The following is a 13,191-nucleotide window of genomic DNA, read 5'->3' as shown; positions in this document are numbered from 1 at the left end:
AGGAAACAATCATATGGTCTTGATTTCCCCTTTTAGTATCGCCTCGCCATAGCCCGCACATAATAATCGGTCGCAGCCAACATTTCACACGATGCAAGGCCAAAGAGAGAGCGAGAAGAACAGAGGGAGGAAAGCCAGGAGGGGTGATTTGTTATCTGAGCTCCAGAATGGTGTGTCAATGCCTTTCACCCTGGCAAGTGAGGGATGCTGGGTATGTAGATGCCTCTGTAAGGCAAGAGATCAGTAAATCAAGTCGAGCTGAGTGTTGCTCTTGTAAGAACGGCAGAAGGACTCTCAAAAGGAAGATGGACCGGCAGATTGACCTCAGCTTTGAGACAGCCAGAAAAAGGCTGTTTTGAGCAGTTCCTTTTGTAGTCTCCAGAGCCCAGAGGAGGTTTCTGACACCTAGACTGAGAATTTTTTTCCCAGGGTACCTAGAGAGACAGTCTCTGCTTTTCATTCTCTTCTTTCCATGCTAAAGGATCGTTAAGCTTGTTTTTCTCACAGTACAATGCCTCTATCCAATTCATTCATCAACTTCTGCAAGGTGCCTTATTTCCATTTATCTTCCTCAATCCAAATATAACACTTATCCTTTTCACTCATAACTCTCATTGTAAACATAGTGGGAGTCTTTGATAAATATGGCTTCAGTTCTTGCAATATTTGAGTAGTAATTCACTGTAGTCAACAAAAAGACAAGCAAGAATGAGAACTAGTATTTGTGTGTGTGTATATGTGCCTTATTGTGAAAGCTGGTGTGTTTATGTATGTATGTATGTGTGTTTGAGTTTGTATAATTTAAGAGGTGCGTGTGTGGCAGGCTGTGACTTGGAGCTGGAGTTTGGGCAGTAAGGGTGCAGTCAGTCCCTGTCTGGAGGCGATGTTAATCCTGTTTTCTTTAAGGAATGAAACAGAGAAAAGAACCCAAGGAAGAACGTGACTTCTCAGAGCTTTAGGCTGGGTTCTGCTCATGCTGAAACCACCACAGCTGATTTTACACAGACATACCAGGGCACGTGCCCACCAATAGCACTGGAAAGCAGGGTTGTACACCATTATCTTATTTTTTTTATTATTTGAATAGAAGTAGCAAACTGGTTTGAAATTAAGGAAGTTTAATTAAAATAAAATACAATTTAAATAAATTTTTAGCTAGAAAAGGAAGGTTCGTAAAGAAAGAAATTTGAATTAAAAAACTTATTTGAGATCAGCATGAAATCAAAATCCACGATTTGTTTTCTAAATGCATGCTACTGTTCTTACTGTATGTGATTCATTCATATGTTTACTTTTTTTGACGTTGTGGTTTTTAATGTCAACGTCATCAGTGTTGGGGAAAGTTACTTTTAAAAGTAATACATTACAATATTGCGTTACTCCCTAAAAAGTAACTAATTATGTTACTTAGTTACTTTTTATGTAAAGTAATGTGCTACGTTACTTTTGCGTTATTTTCACGTTACTTTTTAAATATGAGCAGGGCTTGATTGATTGTTTTTAATATAAGAAATTATATTTAAAGCAAATGTAAAAGCTCTTTCACACCAAAAAGTGTAATGAATAAACCTCATCCTGAAGGAAGAGTAAATTCACGTCTGTACAGTAGAACACAGGAAAAGAAGGTTCAACACTCTTCAGCAATAAAAAAAACAATTAAGCACAATTGTTAGTTTATCTAAAGTCATTTTTGCTTACTAGTATGGTTGAACTGGATCAAAGGTCAGCAGCAAAGACATACATTTGTGCTATTTAACATATTTAATTAATGCAGATTTGTGTCATATTCTGAGTTTCCATTTCACTGTTTTAATTCATTTTGATGAATACTATATCTGTTTTGTTCTTTTTGCGAGTGAGATGAATTAATGCACATTCACATTTAGTCTAGAACTACAGTAACATCATGTTCACACAGCGCACACAACACCTCTTCTGATTTCTCCCAACATGGGGACAGGAGAACTGTCAGTCAATAAATCGGAAAACAAAGTAACTGGCGTTACTTTTTTTGAAAAAGTAACTCTGATATTTTCTTGTAAATTAAAAAGTAATGCGTTACTTTACTAGTTACTTGAAAAAAGTAATCTGATTACGTAACTCGCGTTTCTTGTAGTACGTTACCCCCAACACTGAACGTCATAACTTGATCTTACAATGAAAATACAGAAGTAGAGAAGATTTTTTTCCATATTGTGGCATCTGAGTGAAAGTAGTGACATATGACCGACTTCTCCAGTCAGTGAATCCACTTAACCCGTCCCTTTTTTTTACAATCAACTACAAGCTTGCATTCAGATCTGCCTCCAGCCAATCAACAACCAACTGACAAAACCAAGTAACCACCCTAGATTTCTTTTTCTGTTTCACAAGGATGTACTGTATGTCACAATCTGGAAAAAATAACAATCTGTTGCTACTTCCATTATATCACAACTTTAAAGAAGTTTAAATGGTCTTGTGTGCAGGATTTATATATTATTTATTTCCAATTTAATTCCCAATTCAACTACCCGTGTTAGGTGTGAGCAATTCTAATTCAAACTCAAGAACTAAAACGGAGCTAAAACTCAGATGTATCCAACTCTAATGGAAAGACGCAAGTATGAGACAAGGAAGTCAGAATAGCACACACACACACACACAGAGAGAGAGACTCTTACTAGGCAGGGCAGGGCTGTGTGTTGCACAGGTGAGAGCCCACCACAGGTCTGGTCTCAGGGTTGCAGAGTGAAGAGTTGACCTGGGTGTTCTGATCTTGCAAACAAATGGCTTTCGTCGAGACCCGACCTGAGAGAGAGTTAGAAAGAGATACAGAGAGATAGTGAGCATAAATACAACTACTCTATTAGGATATTTTGCCGAAATCCATCTCTCTAACCCGGCCTAACATACATCTTTATTATGAAATAAACTAATGCATCCTCTGAGCAATCTTTTGAAAAGGAAAGCTTGGAGCACGCTATCCGTGACTAGTCTTTCTGGGGATTATGGGAGCTCAGGATGAATGGCAGTACTGTAGCGTGGCTTCTGTTGTGGCAAACAAAGCCGGGCCTCTGTCAGTGTGAGAGGCCAGGAGGGGCGGCCCAGAGGTCTGTTCTAAAGAAAAGCATGAATGAAACTGTGTGAGAGCGTAGATAGAGATCTGTGCTCTGGGCATGTCATAGTGCTGTCTGTCTGCCACCAACACTCAGACAACTGACTGTGAATGGAGGAGCCACTACCACAGAGATGAGCCAATGTGATTCGGAGGTCTGGAGGAAGGAGGGGTGCACTTTGTTTTTTTTTCCTCTGCTCACAAAGGTGCATTTGATGGACCTGGACCAATACACACATACACTTCCTTTCTCACTCACACACAACCACAGAAACTCTGCTCTTTAACACTCGAGTCAACCAAGTAAACATTTACCGTACATACAGCATCCACTCACCCCCAGCACAAGTTGCAGAGCAGTCAGAGCGCACCACGGACCAGGTGTAGTTGTGCTTCTTCTCTGGATGGGGTAGAGTGTATTCCCATGATATACCAGGATTTTTACCCTGAAGAAGAATCTGCGGAGGAGAAGAGATGGTCATGGGTTAGTGAAATCAATCAAGCAACAGGTTTCTGGTTATCCAAGTATACACATCTGTTCAAAATTTGGAGAAACTGATAGAAATTTAATATTTGGATTCTGCAATGATGCTTTAAATTCATGAAAAATTGTAGTCCTTTAAAATTTTGCAAAAGATTTCTATTTCAAATAAAGGCCATTCTTCAAACATAAAAGAATCCTTAAAAACACAAACACAGTCCAAGATGCATTACCATTTTTAACTGTTTTCAACATTGATAAGAATAACACATAAGAAACATTTTTGAGCACCAAAACAGCATATTAGAACAATTTCTAAAGGATCATGTGACACTGAAGACTGGAATAATGATGCTGAAAATTCATCTTTGCCATCACAGGAATAACTTCTATTTTAAAATATATTAAAATATGAAACAGATACTTTAAATCGTAATAATATTTCACAGTATTACTATTTTTACTTTTATTTTTGATCAAATAAAAGCAGCCACGGTGAACATAAGAAACTTATTTTCAAAAAACATTAAAAAACATTACTAACCCCATACTTTTTAACACCTCTGTGTTTCAGAGTGCACAATAATGAGGCCATTTGTAGTCCAATTAAGATACACACATGTGGGAGAAAGTCAAACTACAATCACATTATCTAGAGCTATTAGTCTGAATATGCAAAAACCGGACTGGTATGATTTCAGTTGTTTAAAATTCAAATTATTGCTTTAGTCTGACTGAAATTGAACTGTTAAAGTGCATGCAGTCATGCTGATTGCCTTGGTAATGTTCTCATATTCCAGCAAGGCAGAAGGTGCCAGATTGTCTGCTGCTGTTTTGTGGCTGTAACTCCACTGGGACTGAGAGATGACACCACAGTGCTCCTAGTGACCCTGATTTAAAGAGATGCTTGAATTAGACTGTCTATGTGTTTGAACTGAAGCTTATCAGCTTGGAAAATGCCACAAGTGGACCAAACTGTGGGTTGGGTGAATCTGAATATTTTCATAGAGTGGTAAACTGTGAGACTTTATTTCCCAGCAAGTTTTACATTGATGTTTATGTTTCAGTAGCTCTGTATGCTATAGTTTTGGAGACTGTTCCTGGAGAAGATCTTGTAGTCATTCATGTGAGACTAGACCACAGAGGAAGTTCAGCCAGTTCCTCACTAAATCCGTGCCCAAGGCCAATGAGGACAGCCTGAGGATAACGCTAATGGAGTGGAAATGTTTTCCGACAAGAAGAGGACCTTTGTTTTTACTCAGTCTTTGCCACATGGGGTTTTCCTCAGACTATTTGTAATATAAATGCAATGACACCAAATTCACTGGAACTGGTAAACCATCAAACTATATGTATAAAGTATAAACAAAGCAGCTAAACAAGGATCGAATCTTAAAGGTCACGGAAGAATTGCAGCAATGTTTACACGAGCCAACAGTAATTGAAAGGCAGCCCAAATTTATCTTAAGTAAGAGTGTGAACTTAAGCAGTGGATTAGGCAGATGCCACCCATCCTCTAATTACTATGAATTTACCGTCACTTAATGTTTTGAACAGGAAATGTGTAGCAGGCTGCTGCTGATGTGGGATGATTATCCTTAAGTCACAATAAACACAATAAACCAGTCTCAATGCTCTGTCAGATTACTGGGTTATCTAAAACCATCCAAAATCTTTACTAGCCAAACTTGGGTTCAATTTAGTGTCATGACTATGTTTGACATTACAGATGAAGAGGTACAGATTCATGTGAATTCATGTTTCATGTTCAATGAGATGCAGGTGAATGTTGAGACTGAACCACTAACTGAATGTAACTCAAGTAAGTCCAGACCTGTACAGGAGGAAAGAATCTAACAACAGAACAGCAGAAGATATTGTGCAAATCAAACAAAGGCACTATTTGAAAGATGGAGGATTTCCAGGGGAAGTAAAACAAGTATATTGAAACACAGTGGCAAGTTAGCAAACTTTTTAACATACTGTATCTTGACTCACTCTCCCTCTGAATCTATTGCCCTGGAAGCGGTCCATGAGACCCTGCACGCTAGCCTGTTCAAAGCTGGTCCAGATTTACAGTTGGCACTCAACACATAGCAGCTATTCCAGAATCAGGCTCAGGAGGAGGTCTCTGATCCATCTGTGATCCGGCTAGCCATCTGACTATGGATACAACACATGGGGAAACTCTACCTCTTCTGATCCAGTGTCAAGACCCGCAAGAGTCCATTGCACCATGTCTGTACTCTGATATAGGAAGTCTAGAGTTTCACTCTTAACATATGTAACAAGAATCACAATTTTAAACATCGATTCAACATGCAAAACATCCTTCCCCATCCAAATACTGTAAAAGCAAGTTTTCTGATGATTCCTTGCCTAGTCTTTTGTCTTATGTTGCAATGAATGCTTTATCTGATATCCTTCTTGCTCTAGACACACCCTCTCTATCTTTCACTCTAGTCATTCTGAATAATGACGGAAAATCTGGGGTAATTATTAAACTCTGTTGAACAGGACTACAAGGACAGATTCATTATCAAGCACTCTCAGTATAGGGTTACTACACAAAAATCCATCTGTGCTCTGGCTAGAAGCGTAGCAGTTCCTACGGTCAAGAAGAAGCGTGTGAATGAAAGACTGATGAATGCGAGCACAGATATGACATCTAAATGAATCACTCTGAACTGGTATGACCCTCTTAAGACATTCCAAAAGAACGTCAATACTTAAATAAATCCTAAAAAGTGTTTAAATCAGAAGCACGTCAAGTTTGAAGGGAACTGCACTGTTATGTCTCGTCTAGTGCCTCTCAATCCACATTGCTGAGCCAATTACAAGCTCTGGAACCAAGTCAACGTTTACATTCACATTTCTCGAAATGCATTTCCCAAAGCATTCAGTAAGGGTCTTGAAGCTGATACTTATCCATTTTCCATAGCAGGTTAAACTGAGAGATCCAGAAAAGCATAATTGACCAGCTGCTTCCCTCGAATCGTGACTCCAAGCCTCTCTGACCTATTGAGTTCAGTTGCAGATATCTTAATCTTTTAATCTCTCTCTCTACCCTCCTCTTCTTTTTGAAATTACAGAGCATACTTAGAGAGATTAATGCCAACTCATCTGCAAATCAGACCTCTGCTGCCACCGCCCACCCTGGGGAAAACGTAATGAAGAGAGGGCATGTGGGCTGAAGGGGAATGCTGCATGCACGTAAAACACAGGTTGAGTGCGGAGCAGATCAAAGGCCAGTAAATAAGATAAAAATGAAAGAGTATTAAATAAAGCATGCCTAACTTTTGTACAATTTACGCAATACCTGCAATAATATCAAGGCCAAATGGATTTTTAACAGCTTGAGGTGTTGGTAACATAAGAAAATTGGAAGTATGATATAATGGATCTGCATTTCTTTTAACTGGTAAGTGAATTCATTAAAATATACAATCATGTTAATCTTTCTTGGAGTTTAAATGATTCATTCAAACTTTACAATGGCATTTTGATTGGTTGAAATAAAGATTTTGGCAGCATAAATATTGAATTGTTTGGTGCTACAGCATTATTCTTCATTTTAACTTATGTTTTCTAAATTTTGACATAGCATCTACTTGAAATCTTGACCTAATTTCTCTTAAGCTTGAGGTAAAATCTAAAAAATCTCAAAAGCTTGACGTTATATCAAGATCTTATTCATTTCCCCTTACCTCAACATAAGCAAAGCTGTTTTCCTGAGACAATTTTTTCTTGGCCCGGAGATAGCAACTCTAACCGTAATATATAAATAATGCTGCAACATGGATGAGCAAATTTTCTGATAACACTTTATTTCGATAGTCCACTCTAGACATTTTACTAACAGTAAGTAACTTTGCAACTACATGTCAACTTGCAGTCATCAGAGTATTAGTAGACTGTCTGCTTAATATCTTCTAACACTTTATTTTGATGGGTCCACAACATACAACATACTGACTATGAGAAACTTTGCAAGTATATGTCAACTTATTCTACAAACCCTAAACTTACCTTAACAGTCTATTCTGAGAGTTAGTAGACAAGTAGCTGATAATTTAATGAGAATTAGTAGACATGTAGTTAACATGTAGTTACAAAGTTACTTATAGTTAGTAGAATGTCTTAAGTGGACTATCAAAATAAAGTGTAACCAATTTTCTTTCCAAGAGTGCACGAAACATTACATATCAGCCCACAGAACTACTACAGTAGAACACAATGTCAATAAAAGGTTGAAATGATTCTTCTGAAATCGAATGATCTCTCTTATACCCACTTCAGATCCATGCTGATATATGAAGCGCCCTTACTATGACCTAACCTCAAAGGTCATCTGAACCCATACCCATCATCCTTCATGTAAGCGGTGCCCTGTGCTGCCCATTAGCAAGAGCACACAGTGCAGTGAGTTCAAAGCTTAGTGCCATTCACATTGTCGCACCGTTTGATCTTGAATCTCTACATACTGGAGATGAAAGTCACAATGACCACGTTGGCTCTGGCCTGCAATTAATCCCAAACAGAGGCATTAGTCTGCCCGTTCAATTCATTTGTGTGCCTTCTCTTCTGTCTTTCTCTCTATCTTTCCCTCGTTTGTTTCTCATTTCTCTCACTCACCCACTGTCTCTCAGCCTTGTTTTCATCTGACCGAATGGCCACAGCACTCTTGCCAAAACCTGTCATGGCTAATTCGCTAACAGGTGTCAGGCCGGACGGGGATGGGGGTGACTCACTTCAAAGAGCAGGGTCTCATTAGTGGGGCCTGCAGCATACAAGGTCTCAGGCCGGCTGAAAGAGCGTTGATAGTTGAACGTAGTGCCTGCGAACTGGAACCTGCCAGGCCAGTCCACCGTCCAATCACCTGTCAGATAGTAGGTACCACGTTTCAGACTGCGGACAGCCAGGTAGCTGGTGGAGATCTCCATCTCCTGCACCCTGATGCTCCTCGCTCCAGCGGGAACCATCACAACGGGGTAATATTCTGAAGAGATGGAAAAAAAGCGAAAATAGGTTTGCCATGTCTGCTCTCTTTTGCAGTTTCTGTATTTTTAAAGGCCAGAGAGAACAGGCATCTTTGAGTTGATGCATTATCACCTCCTTCAGTCGGAGGAGAGCGATGAGGTGCCAGACTTGCAAGAGCTCCTGCTGTGTAAGTGCTCTAAAAAAATACATTGAAGTTTTCTGTAAAGTTTGAGGAGAGGAGCTCTAAAGTGACAGACTTGCCTATACTATGCAATTAATTATTATTATTTATTCTTTTAGTTTCTTTCAGTTTCTAAGATCTCTTATTATATTTTATTAAAGGGCACTAGTTCTCAAACTGTTTTGATCAAATCAGAAGAATCAAATACACCTATATACACAGTGTTGGGAAGGTTACTTTGGAAATGTAATAGGTTACAGATTACAAGTTACCCTACTTAAAATGTAATAAGTAGTGTAACTTTTCAATTACTTTATTAAACTAATGTAACTGATTACATTTGATTACTTTTCTAAATTTCTAATGTTTTCAACTGTTAATCATTTTCAAACATGTAAACCAGGCAGGGTTATAATATTTAAATTTTAAAGGAGACATTGGATGCTAAATATCTTCATCTGCATATAAATGTGCCTTAGCAGTGTGTGGACACAACCACCAATGATAAAAACTCACTCCTATTTTTTAATCCCCAAAAACCTAAACAGTCTCAATTATCAAGCCATTTTGATTTTGGAGTGAATACCAGCACTCTCTTCCACCTTCATTACTATGACTGAGGTGAGAGCCTTGAGCAAGGCACCAAACCCCCAACTGTTCCTCGGGCGCCGCAGCAATATGGCTGCCCACTGTTCCGGGTGTGTGTGTGTGTGTGTGTGTGTGTGTGTTCACTGCTGTGTGCATGCACTTGGATGGGTTAAATGCAGAACACAAATTCCGAGTATGGGTCACCATACTTGACGACACGTCACTTCACTTCACTTTCACTAAATTTGTTTATGTCTGGCTGCGCAAATCATGCTTTCTGAATGAGGGACAATTCAAGACAGGTTTTGTTAAAGTTAAAATTTAAGGATGGATCAGTACCCATTGTTCATGATCCAGCTGCACCTCCGGAAGAAGTAAGTCTCACTTATTTTTTATGATTATTTGTGAATCGCGTTTGCTCTTCCACAGAAGAGAGGGGCAGGGTGAGCAGAGCTCATTGGCATGTAAAGAGATATGCACCGAAACGAGTCGCTGTGAACAGAGCTGTTTTTGACAAGGAAACACTGGAATCTAACCATGCCTTAGAAAAAAACTGTTAATCTTAAAAAATAAAGCATATACATAAACCCTATAGGAAATATAAAAGTTATTGGATAAACGTTATAATCTTCTAAAACATTGGTGTTTCATATTTTAGAGCGGTGACCTCAATTTATGAAAGAACTCAATTAAATCTGTATGTGGGAGTGTGTGTAAAAAAATCAGATGTAACCCCCTTTGTAATCATTAACATTTTCAGAAGTAACTGTAATTTAATTACACATTTTTTCTTAGTAACTGTAACTGATTACAATTACTTTTATTTTGTAATTAAATTACGTAATTCCGTTACATGTAACTAGTTACTCCCCAACACTGTATATACAATACCGATTTGTGAAAGATTCAAAAATTTGGGGTCAGTAAGATTTTATTAATAATTCTTAATTGAGAAAGGATGCATTAAATTGATCAAAAGTGATGTTTAAGGCATTTATGTTACAAGATTTCTATTTGATCAAAGAAAAATGTGCCATGGTTTTCATAAAAAATTTTAAGCAGCACCAGTGTTGGGGAAAGTTACTTTTAAAAGTAATGCATTACAATATTGCGTTACTCCCTAAAAAAGTAACTAATTACGTTACTTAGTTACTTTTTATGGAAAGTAATGCGTTACGTTACTTTTGCGTTACTTTTTAAATAGGGCTTGATTGATTGTTTTTAATATAAGAAATTATATTTAAAGCAAATGTAAAATCTCTTTCACACCAAAAAGTGTAATGAATAAACCTCATCCTGAAGGAAGGGTAAATTCACGTCTGTAAAGTAGAACACAGGAGAAGAAGGTTCAACACTCTTCAGCAATAAAAAAAACAATTAAGCACAATTGTTAGTTTATCTAAAGTCATTTTTGCTTACTAGTATGGTTGAACTGGATCAAAGGTCAGCAGCAAAGACATCGATTAATATAATGGGATTAGATACACTTGTGTTAACATATTTAATTATTGCAGGCTTGCGTCATATTCTGAGTTTGCATTTCACTTATTTAATTCATTTTGATGAATACTATATCTGTTTTGTTCTTTTTGCGAGTGGGATGAATTAATACACATTCACATTTAGTCTAGAACTACAGTAACATCATGTTCACACAGCGCACACAACACCTCTTCTGATTTCTCCCAACATGGGGACGGGAGAACTGTCAGTCAATAAATTGGAAAACAAAGTAACTGGTGAAACTTTTCTGATATTTCCTTGTAAATTAAAAAGTAATGCGTTACTTTACTAGTTACTTGAAAAAAGTAATCTGATTACGTAACTTGCTTTACTTGTAATGCGTTACCCCCAACACTGAGCAGCACTACTCTTTTCAACACTGATAAAAATAAGAACCACCCCAGGTGAGAACCACTGCTTTAGGCATTTTTCTATCATTTACTCCTCGTTTCTTTCTCTTGAAGCCTGTCATTCTGTTCAAAATATTGATTTATCAGAGAAGATCAGAAGGTATGAAAGAAACATGCTCTACAAGAGCCTTACCATTGGCTCTATGCTGGAGGGTGTACTGGCCACTGTAGAACTTGCAGGTGGAGTTGTCTCCTTTACACACTCCACAGGCATCCAAAGTGGCCTTTGATCCCAACACCTGGTCACAGCCCACCGGCTACACATGAAAAGTTATTAAAGCAACATTTTTTAACTAACACACACAGTTTAGGCCACTGGGCCTGATGAATATAACAAAATGCTTATGTCAATCAATTGATGCTCGAAATATGACTCAAATCTCAAAATCATCACTTCCTCACGTACCTCGCATATCCCATCAATGCACACGCCTCCTTTGTAGTCAGAGCAAGACGTCCCATCTTTGACTTTACTGGACATAGCGAAGAAAAAATCAAAGTCCTCAGCAATGCAGTACAGCTTACAGATGTCCTCTTCTAGATAGGAGATGAATGGGGTCATTAGATCTTATAGCTTCAGAGCGATTTTATGTTAGATCTTCTGAGGCTGTGTACTGGTACCCTCAGCATGCTGCTATGAAGTCTCATGCATGAGGACATATGGAGCAATAATCCTGTAAACATTTTTCAGACAAAATGCAGGTGGACTATTATGTAAAATGGAAACCAATTCTTTGAAAAGCATGTATAAACCCACAAACCCAGACTATCAATGATTCCCATACATTTAAGTTTGATCTTGAGAATGAGATTGCTCTATCAACAAATTGCTGTACAAAAAAATAATAATAATAAATAATAATAATATTACATTCAATTAAATGTGACTTTATTTTAACCTTTTGTCTGAGAGTCATCAATACACAAAACAGAACTTTGCTGTTCGTCATGCATCATTTATTTTTAGCACACACAATGCAGATGTGTACTACTGTCTAGTCCTAATTATGGGAATGTTTAAGCTGTGTGTGGTTGGCTGTGAAGCAACTGGAAGGCTCACCATGCTGTAGAGAACATAGCCACAGAACACGTTACACTAAAATGTAAAACTCTGTTACAAATGGGCCAATAAAGCTGGAATGCAAGAGAGGCGGCTCTATCCAACTCTCCTACCGAGAGAAAAATATGGACATATCAGAGACGTATCTGCATCTACACACAAATCCAGGCTCATTCAATACAACAGCTCAGTATGAACTGTTAGATGTCTTTCTTTCTTTTTTTAGGAACATATTAGATCATAATTATTGTTATTTTACTTCAAAGAAAAACAAATTATATTGTTACAGACTTACAGGTCTAGCTGAATAGAAAACTAAACAACAGTAAACCTAACAATAAAAGTTGAATAATGCCCTTAAAAGTAAATAGGAGGGCAAGCGAAACTTAACAACAGGATACGTCAGTGGTTAATCCAGTTTGATCTAACTCCAAAATCCCAGTCAAACTGGGGTAAGTAATTCCTAATGTAATGGAGGCCAGCTAGTAAGAGCTGTGCAGGTAAAACCTCACTCCCCTGATCTCAAGAGGCGCATTAGCGACTGATGCTAAAGACAGCAGTCTTTATCGTCTTAGTTAGCGTATCCACCTCCCATACCAGAAACGCCAGTTCGAATCCCACTCTGGGCAAGTGTGGGGAGTAGAACCAGTGGGGTTACACTAACACCACCTGTACTAGCCATTGAAACACACAACCTACTGATTAGAAAATGGAACTCCATTCACCTCACTGGTCTTTCTCATTAATCTGACAGGACAGTACCCAATTGTTGCTATCATTTCCCTATTTCACTCCCAGTCCGCTAACACAAAGCCCAAATACACAAACAGGGTCCTATTCAGGTCCAAACCTGCCTACAGGGTTGATCAGTGCACTGCACTCACAGAACGA

At 38.2% G+C, this 13,191-nt stretch overlaps 1 protein-coding gene across 1 annotated transcript in view; it reads right to left on the bottom strand.

Annotated features, from left to right (window-relative positions):
• The window catches only part of LOC306849074 (A disintegrin and metalloproteinase with thrombospondin motifs 18-like), a gene marked incomplete at its 5' end in the record, with an annotated part of 66,541 nt that overhangs the window by 15,147 nt on the left and 38,203 nt on the right, over nucleotides 1-13,191 (bottom strand). The window contains 5 exons of the mRNA XM_079383932.1: nucleotides 2,664-2,790; nucleotides 3,435-3,555; nucleotides 8,330-8,577; nucleotides 11,374-11,497; nucleotides 11,647-11,777. Of these exons, the coding sequence (XP_079240058.1) occupies nucleotides 2,664-2,790; nucleotides 3,435-3,555; nucleotides 8,330-8,577; nucleotides 11,374-11,497; nucleotides 11,647-11,777 (751 nt within the window). The remainder of the gene's footprint in view (nucleotides 1-2,663; nucleotides 2,791-3,434; nucleotides 3,556-8,329; nucleotides 8,578-11,373; nucleotides 11,498-11,646; nucleotides 11,778-13,191) is intronic.

Source organism: Barbus barbus, assembly GCF_936440315.1.
Source record: "Barbus barbus genome assembly, chromosome: 1".
Taxonomy (NCBI): domain Eukaryota; kingdom Metazoa; phylum Chordata; class Actinopteri; order Cypriniformes; family Cyprinidae; genus Barbus; species Barbus barbus.
Note: the sequence above shows the minus strand (reverse complement) of the source record. Positions and strands in the feature narration are given on the sequence as shown.